The sequence below is a fragment of the Diabrotica undecimpunctata genome, chromosome 8, assembly GCF_040954645.1.
Source record: "Diabrotica undecimpunctata isolate CICGRU chromosome 8, icDiaUnde3, whole genome shotgun sequence".
In the NCBI taxonomy this organism is placed as follows: domain Eukaryota; kingdom Metazoa; phylum Arthropoda; class Insecta; order Coleoptera; family Chrysomelidae; genus Diabrotica; species Diabrotica undecimpunctata.
In genome coordinates this window covers 46,443,298-46,457,193 of record NC_092810.1, presented here as the reverse complement: position 1 = coordinate 46,457,193, position 13,896 = coordinate 46,443,298, and the positions used below count along the sequence as shown (strand labels likewise).

The following is a 13,896-nucleotide window of genomic DNA, read 5'->3' as shown; positions in this document are numbered from 1 at the left end:
ACAGTATGACATCACTTGTAGGGAAACATTAATCAATTTAAAATAAAGTTTTGGGTGTTCATAGTGTTGTAAAGTCCATATTTTTAGAAAGAATTTGAATATTAGAAATTATAATGTGGTATAGTTAGTATACTGGAATTTTCCCTTTTATTATTTTATTAGAAATGTGTTTTACACCGGATGCAAATAAAAAAAAATCTTGAAAGGAATTAAAATACAAATGATCTTTGAGGTATTTCTATTTGAAACTATGAGAACAATAGTAACAAATTCAACAGTAAACATATCATTCAACATATAAAAAACTAGAACAGAAATAACTGTAATAGTAATTAATAAAATATAATTTGCGCATGATAAAAAAGTAGATAGCCACCATCAATAAAAACTAAAAATTTAGTCTTAATACCTTTGATATATTTGAGAACAGAGGAAAGAATTCTGAAAGATAAAAAAACATGGAATGAATAGAAATATGCTGACATGCAAGTAAAAGAACATATATTAAACCTTAATGAGACCTGTTGTTACATATGGAATGGAAACAACAACAATTAACAAGACATAGGAAGATAGCCAACTGAAATTTGAAAGAAAAATAATGATAACGATACTGGGCCCCAATGTAACACGAGGAGGAGAAAGAAGAATGAAAACAAATGCCGGAATCGAAGAAGAATAATTAAAGGGAGAAAACACAGTCAGATACACAAAATCTCTTCGCTTAGAATGGATAGGATATATACAGAGATGCTCACACTTAGATATGCTAAAATGGATAACTAACTGGACACCACAATGGCCCAGGTGTAGAAGAAGATGTCTGGATGATGTAGAAGATGATACAACAACAATGAATGTTAAAGACTGGAAAGTTCAATGCAAGGACAGGAAGAAATGGAAAATAGTCACGACAGCAGCAAAGACACACATCAAGCTATAAATGACATAGACGAATAATCCACCTCGTCCAAGGATAGGATATTGAACGTCATGACGTTAGCTATAATCCCTAGAGATTGTAACGCGTAATGAATAATTTTTTTTAAACATCCCATTTAATCTGCAATCTGTAAAATTTTACAATAGGCAAATGTTAATGGCAGTGACAAAACATTTAGGAAAACTGTCCAGTGACAGTTTCCCTTTAACTTATATAAGGTTGGGTTTGGGAAAATAAACTACGACACAACACTACACTATAGAACAGTACTAAAAGGTTCGAAAAATCTGACAGGCAGATAACATGGAAGAGCCTTCTTAAGTTAATCGTGCGTTCAGATGGATTTCCAAATATTTTGTATTTTCTTTTTGTTGTAAGAACTGAATATTTAATGACACATTTGGACACCTCTTCATACGATGTAGGTGACATCCAAGTGGATATCATTAAGAGAAAATAACATTCAAGTGAGTCTGCAAGATTTGAGAAGTAATGACAGGATCTTTGTGAGATGCCATAACAAGGGCATCATCTGCATATGTTGCAATGGATATATTTTTAATAGTGGGAAGATCAGTTGTGTAGATGATATAGAGGATCGGACTAAGTACACTCCACTGAGGCACGCCAGACCTTATTGGGTGTAGATTTGTGATTTTGTCTTGATACCTTACTGGAAAATGTCTATTTTGAAGGTAGTATTTGAGGATAAGGAAAATGTTTGATTAGCTTTTTTTGATTTTGTATAATAGCCTATCGTGTCAAACTTTGTCGAAAGCTTGGGCGATGTCTACAAAAGCAGCAGAGTAGTATTAGATTCAAATGATTTATATAATTTTTTTTATAATTCGGTGGACTTCGATTGGGGGCATGTTTGGCTCTAAATCCAAATTAATGATTAGGAATTCATTGATTTGCTTTCAGAATTGGTTATATCTTCTCTACAATTTTTCTAGTACGTGAATAAATGAAAGAATGAATATCTTTGATAGTGATGCTGGTTTCTTAAGAATTTGTCATAGTCGAACATAATATGCGAAAATATACTATTAGATAAATTAAACCTTTAGCTGAACCAATTGACTGCTAAGTATTCATCGAAAAAAATGCATGGCCCTATCGCTACTGTCCTTGCAATTTCTTTGAGGAATATGCTTCATATAATTGGGCTTGAATTTTTAAGAGTTTGTGCAATCACCCTATTATACTGGGCGCTGTTCTGTGGTTACTTTCCGTGAGGGAATGCTATATAACAGTATCGAAAAATGAAATAACAGATAGCATATTTATATGAGACCTGCTATGTTACTTGTGACACTTTAAAAAAAATTGGACAAATAATAATAAAAATGTTTACCTCCTGTATATTTTAATAAACTACAGTAGAATATTATTATTTTACATTGCGGCTTAGAAAATGGATTGATTAACAATGGATTATTTACATCTGCTAAAACAATTAAAGGCGCACCTTCAGATTACCATGAGCATATGGAATTTCTGAGTCATGGTTCGAAAAAACTCTTCTCCCAAAATAGCTTAATTGTCATGGACAACAATTCAGATTATTCTGGATTACTTAGATTTGTATTTTAAAGATTAATCTAGTAAAAACCAGAGGTTGACTGTCAACAATACCAAAACGTATGGTAAACAGTATCAAAATGGATTTTAAAAATAAATCACATAAAAATGAGATGTGACATACAAATGATCAGGAAATAGACAGATACATTGGAGAAAGAAGTTGCACAGGAGCATGGTGATTCAGTAAAAGAGTTAGATCAACGGGTAGTAAAAAACTATCATTTCAAAACATATCAAAGGAACAGTGGTTACAACACTACAAAAACCCATTAAGTGAAACAAGACCACAACATATTCGGGAAGAAACATCGCCTACTATTGAAAGAAAACATGTGCATGAAGACCAGAGTGAGTGTATCCCGAATTATTACCACAAATCTTTAACAAATAACTGTAAGTTTAGGAAGTTTCTAACTAATGGAAAGTAGCATGTATATCGTCCATCTAAAGAAAGGCAACAAGGAATACTGACAGAATTATAAGGGTATATCAGTCACAAGCACAATTAGCAGATTGTATGGACGGATATGGCAATAAGTTAAACCACCTCAGAGTCGCTGACGACATTGTGATTATAGCGAGCACATTCAAGGAATTACAAGGAAGAACTCACAGACGGCCCCAATACGTCGGTCTAAAAAATGATCATGACAAAAACAAAAACAATGACAAATACAGATGACTCCATACGTATAAATATAAATGTCAGTCAAATAGAACAAGTCCAGGAATAGATCTACCTATAGATACGAAGCCAATTCGGCCTGCACTGACATGAGACATTCAGTATTCGTGCAACCAACGTAAGAGTGACTTTTCAGTTTTTTGTAATTATCCAACCCCAGTGTGATTTGAAGCAGTCAAATCACGAGATTCCAGAGCCCAGCGCAGTGGAAAAGAAAAGAGAAGAAGCGTTCATCATTAAAGGTAGCATAAAATCATAATTTACATACACATACAATATTCAAATAATTGATAAATTTGCATATAACTTATTTCGTCATAAAACAACACCAGCACCTTTAAGTAAATATTTGACATATGTAAACTTTCATAGTTGCTTTAATCTTTAATACATTTGTACATATTCATTGATTTCTCAAAAGCCTATGACAATATACCAACTATCAATCTATGGGAGGTATTACAAAACACATCCATTAGACTCATAAATGATCTCAAAGACTTTTTTATAAAAAAAAAATAAAAATGGAAAATAAACTGCCCAGGGATAAATAAACTACCCAAATCTATATTAAAAAAGCAATACTAAAATGAAAACGTGAATGTTCAGGAATAAGAATAGTACAGGCAGTACTGACAGGCGATAAAGGACCTGGAATATAAAACACGGAATCTAAAAGAAACATTCGAAGATTTGGGACTGACTATAATTATAAAAAAGTCCAAATATCTATGCATAGGAAGGAAAGTTGAGACTTATATTTGGAAAACATAGAAAAAATAGAAGAATCAAGAGTATAAATATCTAAGGGTTACAATGGTTACAATACAATATACATAACACTCTAATTAAAAGTAGTCTCTTAGACTATTCGGAAACGGAGAGAGTTAGAAATGAAAATATCAGAAAACCAATAAGATTTCATGACACAATCGTTTCTGGCATCGAAGGGAAACAACTTATCTGGTACGGACATGAACAGGGAATAAACCAGAGCAGATTACCTAAACTAACTTTTTTCGTCTTCACTATTGTTTCGTACTATTGCCTGGTGTTCCCAATATAGTTTTGAAACTATTTTCTTATAGCATGTGTTTCATTTGCTACACAAATCTACATAAAAGTAAAGGAGTCGAAGTTTGCAGGTACCTTAGTATTTTTTAATGTTGTCCCAAATTCACAAACAAAAAAATCCACAGCTGAGACTTTTTTTACATGTTAACATGTTAAAAGCAATGCCTAATAATTAAACTTCCTATTTCGTCCGTGTTTAGTTTATAATTTGAAACTTTCGGATTTCAAGTCACTTTGCTTAGCATCACTGCCAGTTTATTAGACTATTTTGTATACCATATATTGTCTTTATATATAATCTTTATGGTCTTTTCCTAATTAACTCTATATTAGGTTTTATATTCGGTATGATCTTTGGAAGAAAGATAAGATCAAATGTTTGACAGTCAGCCAGGTAAACTACAAGCATCTTAACAAACTTCCTTCATGTAAAGCAAATTTGATGAAAAATCTTTATAATCATATAAAAATCCGACAAAATTTTCGGTGTAATCGACTTATTATGACGGCCTGACTTTTATTTCGTAATAAAAATGAATATTTGTACGCATTTTATAGCAGCAATCTTATTAAATTTGTTAATACGTAAATTGTGCATGAGATAAATTATGTTTTACGATATAAATATTTACTGAGGACGTTAATTGAACATCATAAGTACTTTTCCTTGATATATCAATGACGTGGATAAAAATAGGTCAATTTGAATATAAAGAATTTTAGATCGAACTTCTAGTGCCTTATAAACAAAAATTTTATTCCTAAGAAATTTAATAGCAGTTCATTACAAAGCTGCAAGGATTCTTAACATAAAATATTTTTTATCCAGTAACACAACATAGATTAGAAATAGAAAAACATTTGAATACATTTGAACAGTGTCTGGTTTATGCAAAAAAATGTGCACTTCTTTTGAGTAGAACCGAAATATCTGTTTTTTCGTTTTTTGCAATTAAGTGAAAAATCTGGACCAACAAAATATTTTTGGCGGTATTTTGAGCGATCAATAAATAAATTAAAAACTTACCCCTTTTCTGCATAAACGAGAAAAGCTCGTCTAGGAATTCCTTTCTTTTTGGGTCGTCGTTAATTTCGTATAACTGCAAATAAAAATGAATAATATAAAAATTCGTATAGAAGTCAGAAATGGATGTTATAAATATTAAAAATTCCATTTTTAAGTATTGAAAGGTTGGCTACAATCAGTGAAAGTCGGAACATCTACTGCTGTGAAAAATGCTATTTTTTAGCTAATGCTATATGAATGCAAAAAGTAAGTTTTAACACCTAGGAATCGTAGGATCAGGATTACAGAGATTAATACATATAGTATTAATGCACCCAGCAGAATTAGGGCAGAATAGATGAAATAAATATTATTGGATAATAAAACAACAAGAAACATAATGAGGAAGTAATAAAAATGGTCAACAAAGATATGTAATATACAATATGCACAGATATGTAATATACATATGAAATGTCTTATTTGCGACATATAGTGGGGGGAAATCGATATAGAATACTACAACTGATCCTTAAAGGCAAAATAGGCCGTAGAAGTGTAGGCAGAAAACAGGTTTTTTGGTTAAAAACATTCGTGAATCGACTTAGATATCAAATGCAGGACAATTATTCCATATGGCAAGAAGCCTTTGCAATGGTGATCGCCAAAGTTAGATAATTCTGATATGGTACGTGAAAAGAAGAATCCAGAATCCAGAGCTAGGAGATCAAGTCTCGATCAATCATATTTTTACTATATAGTGCGTTGGTGAATTATCTTAAGGCCAGACGTCTATCTTTAGCTCGCCAGTGTTATTTATGGCTTTCCAGTCCTTTATATTCCGTAGCCACATTTGCTTGCGACCTACTCTCATCTTGCCCCCAATAGTTCCTTGGATAATTAGTTGAGGGATTGCATATCTTTTCTCTCTCAAAATATGGCCTGGTATCCAATTTTTCGTACGTTAAATATGTTGAAGTTGAACAATTCCCTGTCAGTGTTTGCCCTTTGTATGAGAAACATTTTTCGTAGGGTCCACATTTCGAATTCCTCTAACTATTAACAGTATCTATTTGCAAAAGTGCTCTTATAAGTGCATTTTTTCTTATTGCCATGCATTTAGTTTTTCCTGTATCTATCTTTAAGCTTTTTGTTTTTCCTACAGTATTTATTTTATTTGGTAGCAACGGCTTATTTATAATGCTCGTTATTTCTGATTATTCCGGTGTCGTCAGCGTAAGGAATGTATTTATCAGGCACTCGTTGACCTTTATATCCCACTGGGAGTGTTCAAGTGCCTCTGCAAAAACATTCTCCATAGCACAAGATAACGGTTGAACAGCACAGGAGACAAAATACACCCCTGCCGTACCCCTATTAAGAATTCCAGTTTCTATGTTAGTCGACCTATTCAGCCTCTCTCATGCTTTTTGGTGCCAATAGAGATTTTATATATCTCATATCTATTTTGGACACAGTGCGAGTAAAAAAACTATGGCAAATCCTAGAAAATTCTCCAATAAATACTACGATTATTGCAGTAGTAAAACAACTGTACAAACAAGTCACATAAAAAATTAAAGTACGAAATACCCAATCAGAAAAATTCCTCGTAACTAAAGGATTGCGACAGGGATGCCGTCTTTCTCCGGTTCTGATTAAAATATATCTAAACGAAGACCTGAGAAGGTATGTAAGATCCTCCTCTGGAATGGACGTATAATTCAATGAGGACTATACTTTATATTTATAACCTTCAGTTCGCTGATAATCAAGTGGTTATATCCCAGGACAAAGATGACCTAGAATTTATAAAAGATTATTTAAAGGGATATATACGTGAAATGGTCAAAAACACATTACCCGTGCATTGGGAACCCAACAGGAAACTTGATCATAGATGAGAATACTCATAAATGCTTATGATTTCATCCATATTATAAATGCAGTTATTATACCATATCTCCGGCGCCTAAAAAATCCAATTTTCCAACAAGATAATGCCAGGCATCAAACAGCAGTAGTAACTACCAGGTTCCTTCGTAACTTTCAGATTACGTTTTCGCAATAACCATCTAGGTCTAATAATCTTTCACACACTGCAAATGTATCGAGACATGATACGACAGAAGAAAGAAGTCAACTTGTTTTCAACAATTACTCTTATTTTATATGAAGAATGGCTCGGCGAGTTTGGGAATGTATTAAATTAAGAAGAGGGCTCGTCTTATTGAATTTTCAGGAAAATAGTAAATATATTGTTTTGAAACTTCGACTATCAATCTTCAAAATTAAGGCAGTACCTTAAATGTATCATATGTTTTAACATAGTTTTCTCCTGAACGGGTGATTGAATTTCGATAATTTTTATTTCATATTATAGGTCTATTTTCAAGGAATTACTATACTAATGTACCTGTTTTCTAAGGAATGTCAACGTTTTACCCATACCAAGATTATTTAGGTTATTTTCTTATGCGTTACATGTTTTAAATGTCATTAAAGTTTAAGTAAGGTAGTTGGGAGAACGGAAGATGCTGTATGAGCAGCGTATGTAGCATTAAAAGAATTAGCTACAAATCCTACGACCACTTGTTACAGAAAACGACGTCATCGAAGCAGTGAACGAATTTGTGTACCTGGGAGCGCTCCTAGACACTGAAAATAATACTACCGCAGAATTTGTACGGCCAACAGATGCTGTTTTGGGTTCAATCTCCTCCGTAAATCCACAATTATATCGAGAAATACAAAACAATAATACGCCCAGTCCTATCATATGGTTCAGAGACCTGGATTCTAACAAAAAGTAATGAAAACATGTTAGGATGTTTCGAAAGAAAAGTACTAAGACGAATATATGGAGCAGTAATGACAATGGAGTGTGGAGAAGACGATACAACTTCAAACTTTATAGAATACACCAGGATATCAGATATCATAAAACATATTAAGATAGGACATCTGAGGTGGATAGGGCATGTAATGGTGATGAAACAAAATAGAAAAACGCTCCTTGATAGACCCATTGGTCAGAGAAGAAGAGGAAGACCCAGAACAAGGTTCCTTAATAACAACGATGAAGACATGAGAAATATGGAAATACGTGCTTGGCGGAGACAGGCGATGGATAGCGGCGATTGGAGTTGAGGAGGGTAGGACCCACGCAGGGTTGTGAAGCCAGAATGATGATGAAAGTTTATATAAGTAGTATTTTATATATTAAGTTGTGTATAGTCTTCGATAATAGAGATATCAAGATGATTTTTTATAATAAAATGTAGCATTTGTTTCGAATAAATTCCACAGGAAGTTGCAAAATAAGATAAGAAAAAACAACTTTCCTTTGAAAAAATAGACCTATAATGTGAAAGAATCATCGAAATCCAAACGAAGGTATAGAAAAAAAAATTTTTCAACATAATATGGTACATTTAAGATGGTGCGATTTTGGAGAGGATCGTATATAAAAATATTTTAAAGTTTAATTGGTGTTGTAAAGTTTCAATGTCACACGGTATATAAAAAAGTATTTTTTAGTTGGCTACTTCATTAAAGATACATTAATTTACAGTTATATAAAAATTCATTGAAACAACATTTAAAATCTAAACATCATCTTAAATCTATTAATTCATTTAAGTATGAGTATTTACATGAGAAGTAACACTTCAGTTAATTAAAAACTAGAAAATTGCCGCCCAAATTAATTTCTAAATCTAATAGCGCCATGAAAAAATCAGCTTTTCTCTTCTAGAATTAATTGATTTTTTTGGTACATAATAAAGCATCAATTTATAGAAACAGTGTGACCCAATGAAACCAAAAATATATGATTCGGTATTATTGATATAATATATAAAGAGCTCTCAATATATATATATATATATATATATATATATATATATATATATATATATATATATATATATATATATATATATATATATATATATATGTGTATATATATATATATATATATATATATATATATATATAAAGAAGTAAACGTTAAATAAACGTATATATATATATATATATATATATATATATATATATATATATATATATATATTAAAAATATTATTAATTTAGAAATTAAAATCGCTTTTGCTGATATAAACTTTTTTGAAAGAAAATTACATGAGTTACGTACCAAGGCTTACAATATCTTAAATTTCCACACATTTAATGAATTTAATCGTAGACAAAGAATTAAATACAACACAGAATTTCATAAAATCAAAAAAATACAAATTAATAAGTTCAATAAATTAAAAATAGAAGCTTTTGATAAAATAAAATTTCAGGAAAAATGGTTTAAAAATCTAACATCTATTCAATTTCCTTTTGAAATTAAAAAATTTTTAGCATTAGGACCTAAATTTTCTTTATGTCCTTCCAAATCTGATATTAGAGTTCCTAATTTACTTTCTGATATTGAATCAATAATCAGACCACTTAATGATAGTCAAAAGGATGTTGTTAGATCTAAATGTACAAACGTTATTACAAACTTTTTGCATAAAGAAGTCAAAGATCATTTTTTAAATAAATACTATATGCAAACTAAACTTTTTCTTAAAAACCATCCTGAAATTTATATTGTTAAAAGCGATAAAGGTAACGTAACTGTTGTAATGTACAAAGAGGATTATCTACAAAAAACTGGAGAACTCTTAAATGATACTAAGTATTACACTACACTTAGAAGGAGTCCTGTTTGTACTTTGCAACAAAAAGCAAATTGTCTAGTATCTAAATTAAACATAAAGAAATTTATTGATAATAAAAAAGCAAAAGAGCTCAAAATTTATAATTCTATTGCTCCACGGTTTTATGCTCTGCCAAAAATACATAAACCAACTTTATCTATGAGACCAATTGTTTCATCTTTATGCCCTCCTAATGGACCAATAGCACAGCTCCTCACTGACATCTTAACTAATGCTTATAATTTAAACAACAATTTTTACATTAAAGATTCATTTGATTTTAGTTCTTTCATTAATAATTTCCAATTACCACAAAATTAGGTTTTAGTTAGTTTTGATGTAACATCTCTTTTTACTAATTTGCCTTTAGATTTAATCATAAGTAGTGTTAAAAAACATTGGAATGAGATTTCACAACACACTAATATTGACTTATTACATTTCAAAACACTTATCAACTTTGTTTTTGATTCTAATATTTTTATATTTAATGGTGTATTTTATAAACAAATTTTTGGTAGTCCTATGGGATCTAGTCTTTCACCCATTCTAAGTAGCTATGTCATGGATGATGTTATCAGTGATTGTATCAGTAATTGCACTTTTTTCATTCCTTTTATTAAGAGATATGTAGATGATTTAGTTTTGGCACTTCCTAAACACAAAATTCATGAAACAGTCAACATTTTCAACAGTCATAATCAACATATACAATTTACAGTTGAGGAAGAGGTAGAGGTAGATAATTCTCTACCATTCCTTGACATGAGAATTGTAAGAAATACAGACAATATGTTGAAAACCAGATGGTTCAGAAAACCCATATGTAGTAATAGATTTATAAGCTATTACTCTCACCATCCAAATAAGATGAAAATGAACCTTATAACAGGATTAAAAGAACGTGTTTTAAAACTTTCTCATCCAGATTATCAACAGGAAGATCTTCAATTATTAAAAAATATTCTAATTGAAAACTCTTATCCTCCAGATATGCTACATAGGATGTTTTTTTCTAATATTGGTAATATAAATAATTTAACACCATTTTTTGCCCAATCTCAATCATATTATTGACTCCAACCCATCCAAAACAGTTATGCAATTAAAACAGCATGGATGATATTTAATCTCCAACAGGAGAGGAACATAAAGAAGAAGACGAACAGAAAACCTAAATGAACTAAACAGCAGTTGCGCGGTTATAACAGTATGACAATTTTGATATAGAATTTAATGCAATATGTTTGAAAGCATTGAAATATGTTAAGGACTAATGTAAAATTATGGTAAATTCTGGTTTTTTTGACGTGATAAAATGGAGCACCGGGCTCGCTCCTTAGCATCCACAAAAATATTAAAAATTGCTTAAGACCCAATAGCAAAGCCTCGGAATGTGACATGAACTAGAAGACGACGACTATAGAAAAGGCAAATGGATATTGGTTGGAATATTAAGTTTTAAACACGAAAGAAACATATCTTTGTTTTGTCTGTTAATCTTTACAGGTAATTACAAAAATAGATATCACAGTACGAAACCAAACCAAAAAAAGGGGTCATGGTAATCAAATAAAAGACGACTATATTCTATTTTATAGCCAAACCGAGCCAAACAAATACTTAAAACTCCTTGCCATTGCCGAGGGCAAATACTAACCAGGATTCCTAAAAGAAAAGTTCCGTTTTCTCCAGCAAAACTTCTTCACAACACTGGAAACGAACTTTCTGATGAGTATTTTGATATATTAGAATCAATCCCCATAAAATATCGCAGCTAACACATGCATATCAACCTTACGTTTACCACATCCCCTGGCTCCACAAAAAAGAAGAATCCTTTACTTGAAGAGGCAAAAGCCTAAACAAGGTAAAAACAAGGTAGTAAGTAAGTAAGTATTTTATAGCGAAGTAGATATAACTAGATGAGCAAAAGCAGGAGTAGCATTGCAATATATAAAAAATATATTGACAGCAGTCAATGAAAGAAATAATTACTCTAGAAGTTACATGTTTAAATCAAGTCACAGTTGTGGTAGATGTATACGCACTGAATAATGATAAACGTGTAGGAGATGAAAATGAGTTCTTGGAAACTTTACCATCTGTGCTGGATAGTGAACCGTAAGAAATAAATTAAGACTTTAATGGACGTGTGGTTAGAAACCCTAAAAGCACTATTGTAGGACCGTTTGGAGATGAAACAACAATGATAGTGGAAATCGACTTATAGAATTCTGCCAAGAACATTCTCCAAAAATTTTAAAAGGCCTATTCCAGCTCAGAGACATACACAAACATGGACGCAACCTACGCCGAGCCTTAAATCAATCATTGACTATGTTGCGATTAAACAACAGAGTATAATAAGACCTTTTGTTGTTAAAATGAACCGGGAAGCAGTGTACATAACAGACCCTTTTTTAGATATACAAATCAAATATAGCCATGCACCAAAAATAAAGTACGAAACGCAAACCAAAACCCAAATAAATCTACAAGATTCTTATTCAAAATGATAATACCAAACGAACTAGTGAAAACACCAGAGGGACCACCGAGGAAAAATACACAAAACTTAAAGAGTATCTACACGCTGCTGCTATGGAAGCATTAGGGGAAGAGGAGAAAACAAATAGTAAGGGAAGGGAATTCAAAACCGTCTTGGTGGATATGTGAGGTAGAAAACATAATTAGAAAGAAAAGACAAAATTATGAAAATTGGCTTAGTACAGGAATACCAAACAATAGAAAAATATATGCCAGAAACAATTATGAAATAAATTGATAGTAAAGGAGACTAAAAACGAATTCTGGGATAAAAAGAGTAGTGAGATTGGAAATAACTGCCTGGAAAACTATTAATACATTAAAATCAGACAAAAAAGATATTTTGATAATTGACCTGATTGAGCTATTAAACTGAAAGAAATATTACTAAGATTTTCTTATTGAGAATAGGGCGAATTTTCTCGATGTGAGACATGAAAGAGACATAACGGATGCAGTAGTGGGTATGGAAATTAATGCTAAGAAAACTGAATATCTCACAATAGATATCTCACACATGATGAAAATTACATAAAAATCGATGCAGGTACATTAAAAGAACACAGTGTTGGGGATACTTGGGACGTCAGTTAAATAAATGAAAAGGATAAAGCAGATATACAAAAAAAATAGAAATCGGTAAAGGTATAACAAAAAAGTCATATTCCCTACTATGGAATAAAAGTTTGTCAAATCAAACGATAAAAAAGTTGTTCCGATTGTTGATAGAAAGGTTTGTAATCTACGGAGCAGAAGTGAGGATATTATTAATTATTAGAACAGAATAAAAGAAAAATTAATAAGATTCAAACAGGGTTTTATAGATGTTGTCAAGTTACATTATTAGATCTTGTAAAAAATGATAAAATTCGGAATATAACGGATATATTCTAGCTATTAAACTGAAAGAAATATTACGAAGATTTTCTTATTGAGAATAGGGCGAATTTTCTCGATGTGAGACATGAAAGAGACATAACGGATGCAGTAGTGGGTATGGAAATTAATGCTAAGAAAACTGAATATCTCACAATAGATATCTCACACATGATGAAAATTATATAAAAATCGATGCAGGTACATTAAAAGAACACAGTGTTGGGGATACTTGGGACGTCAGTTAAATAAATGAAAAGGATAAAGCAGATATACAAAAAAAATAGAAATCGGTAAAGGTATAACAAAAAAGTCATATTCCCTACTATGGAATAAAAGTTTGTCAAATCAAACGATAAAAAAGTTGTTCTGATTGTTGATAGAAAGGTTTGTAATCTACGGAGCAGAAGTGAGGATATTATTAATTATTAGAACAGAATAAAAGAAAAATTAATAAGAT

General features: G+C 31.3%; 1 protein-coding gene across 2 annotated transcripts in view; it reads right to left on the bottom strand.

The window, feature by feature from the left end:
* retn (retained) overlaps positions 1 to 13,896 on the bottom strand; it is a 656,233-nt gene that overhangs the window by 136,716 nt on the left and 505,621 nt on the right. For both annotated transcript variants that reach the window (XM_072540200.1, XM_072540199.1), the window contains exon 4: positions 5,317 to 5,389. In XM_072540200.1, the coding sequence (XP_072396301.1) occupies positions 5,317 to 5,389 (73 nt within the window). The remainder of the gene's footprint in view (positions 1 to 5,316; positions 5,390 to 13,896) is intronic.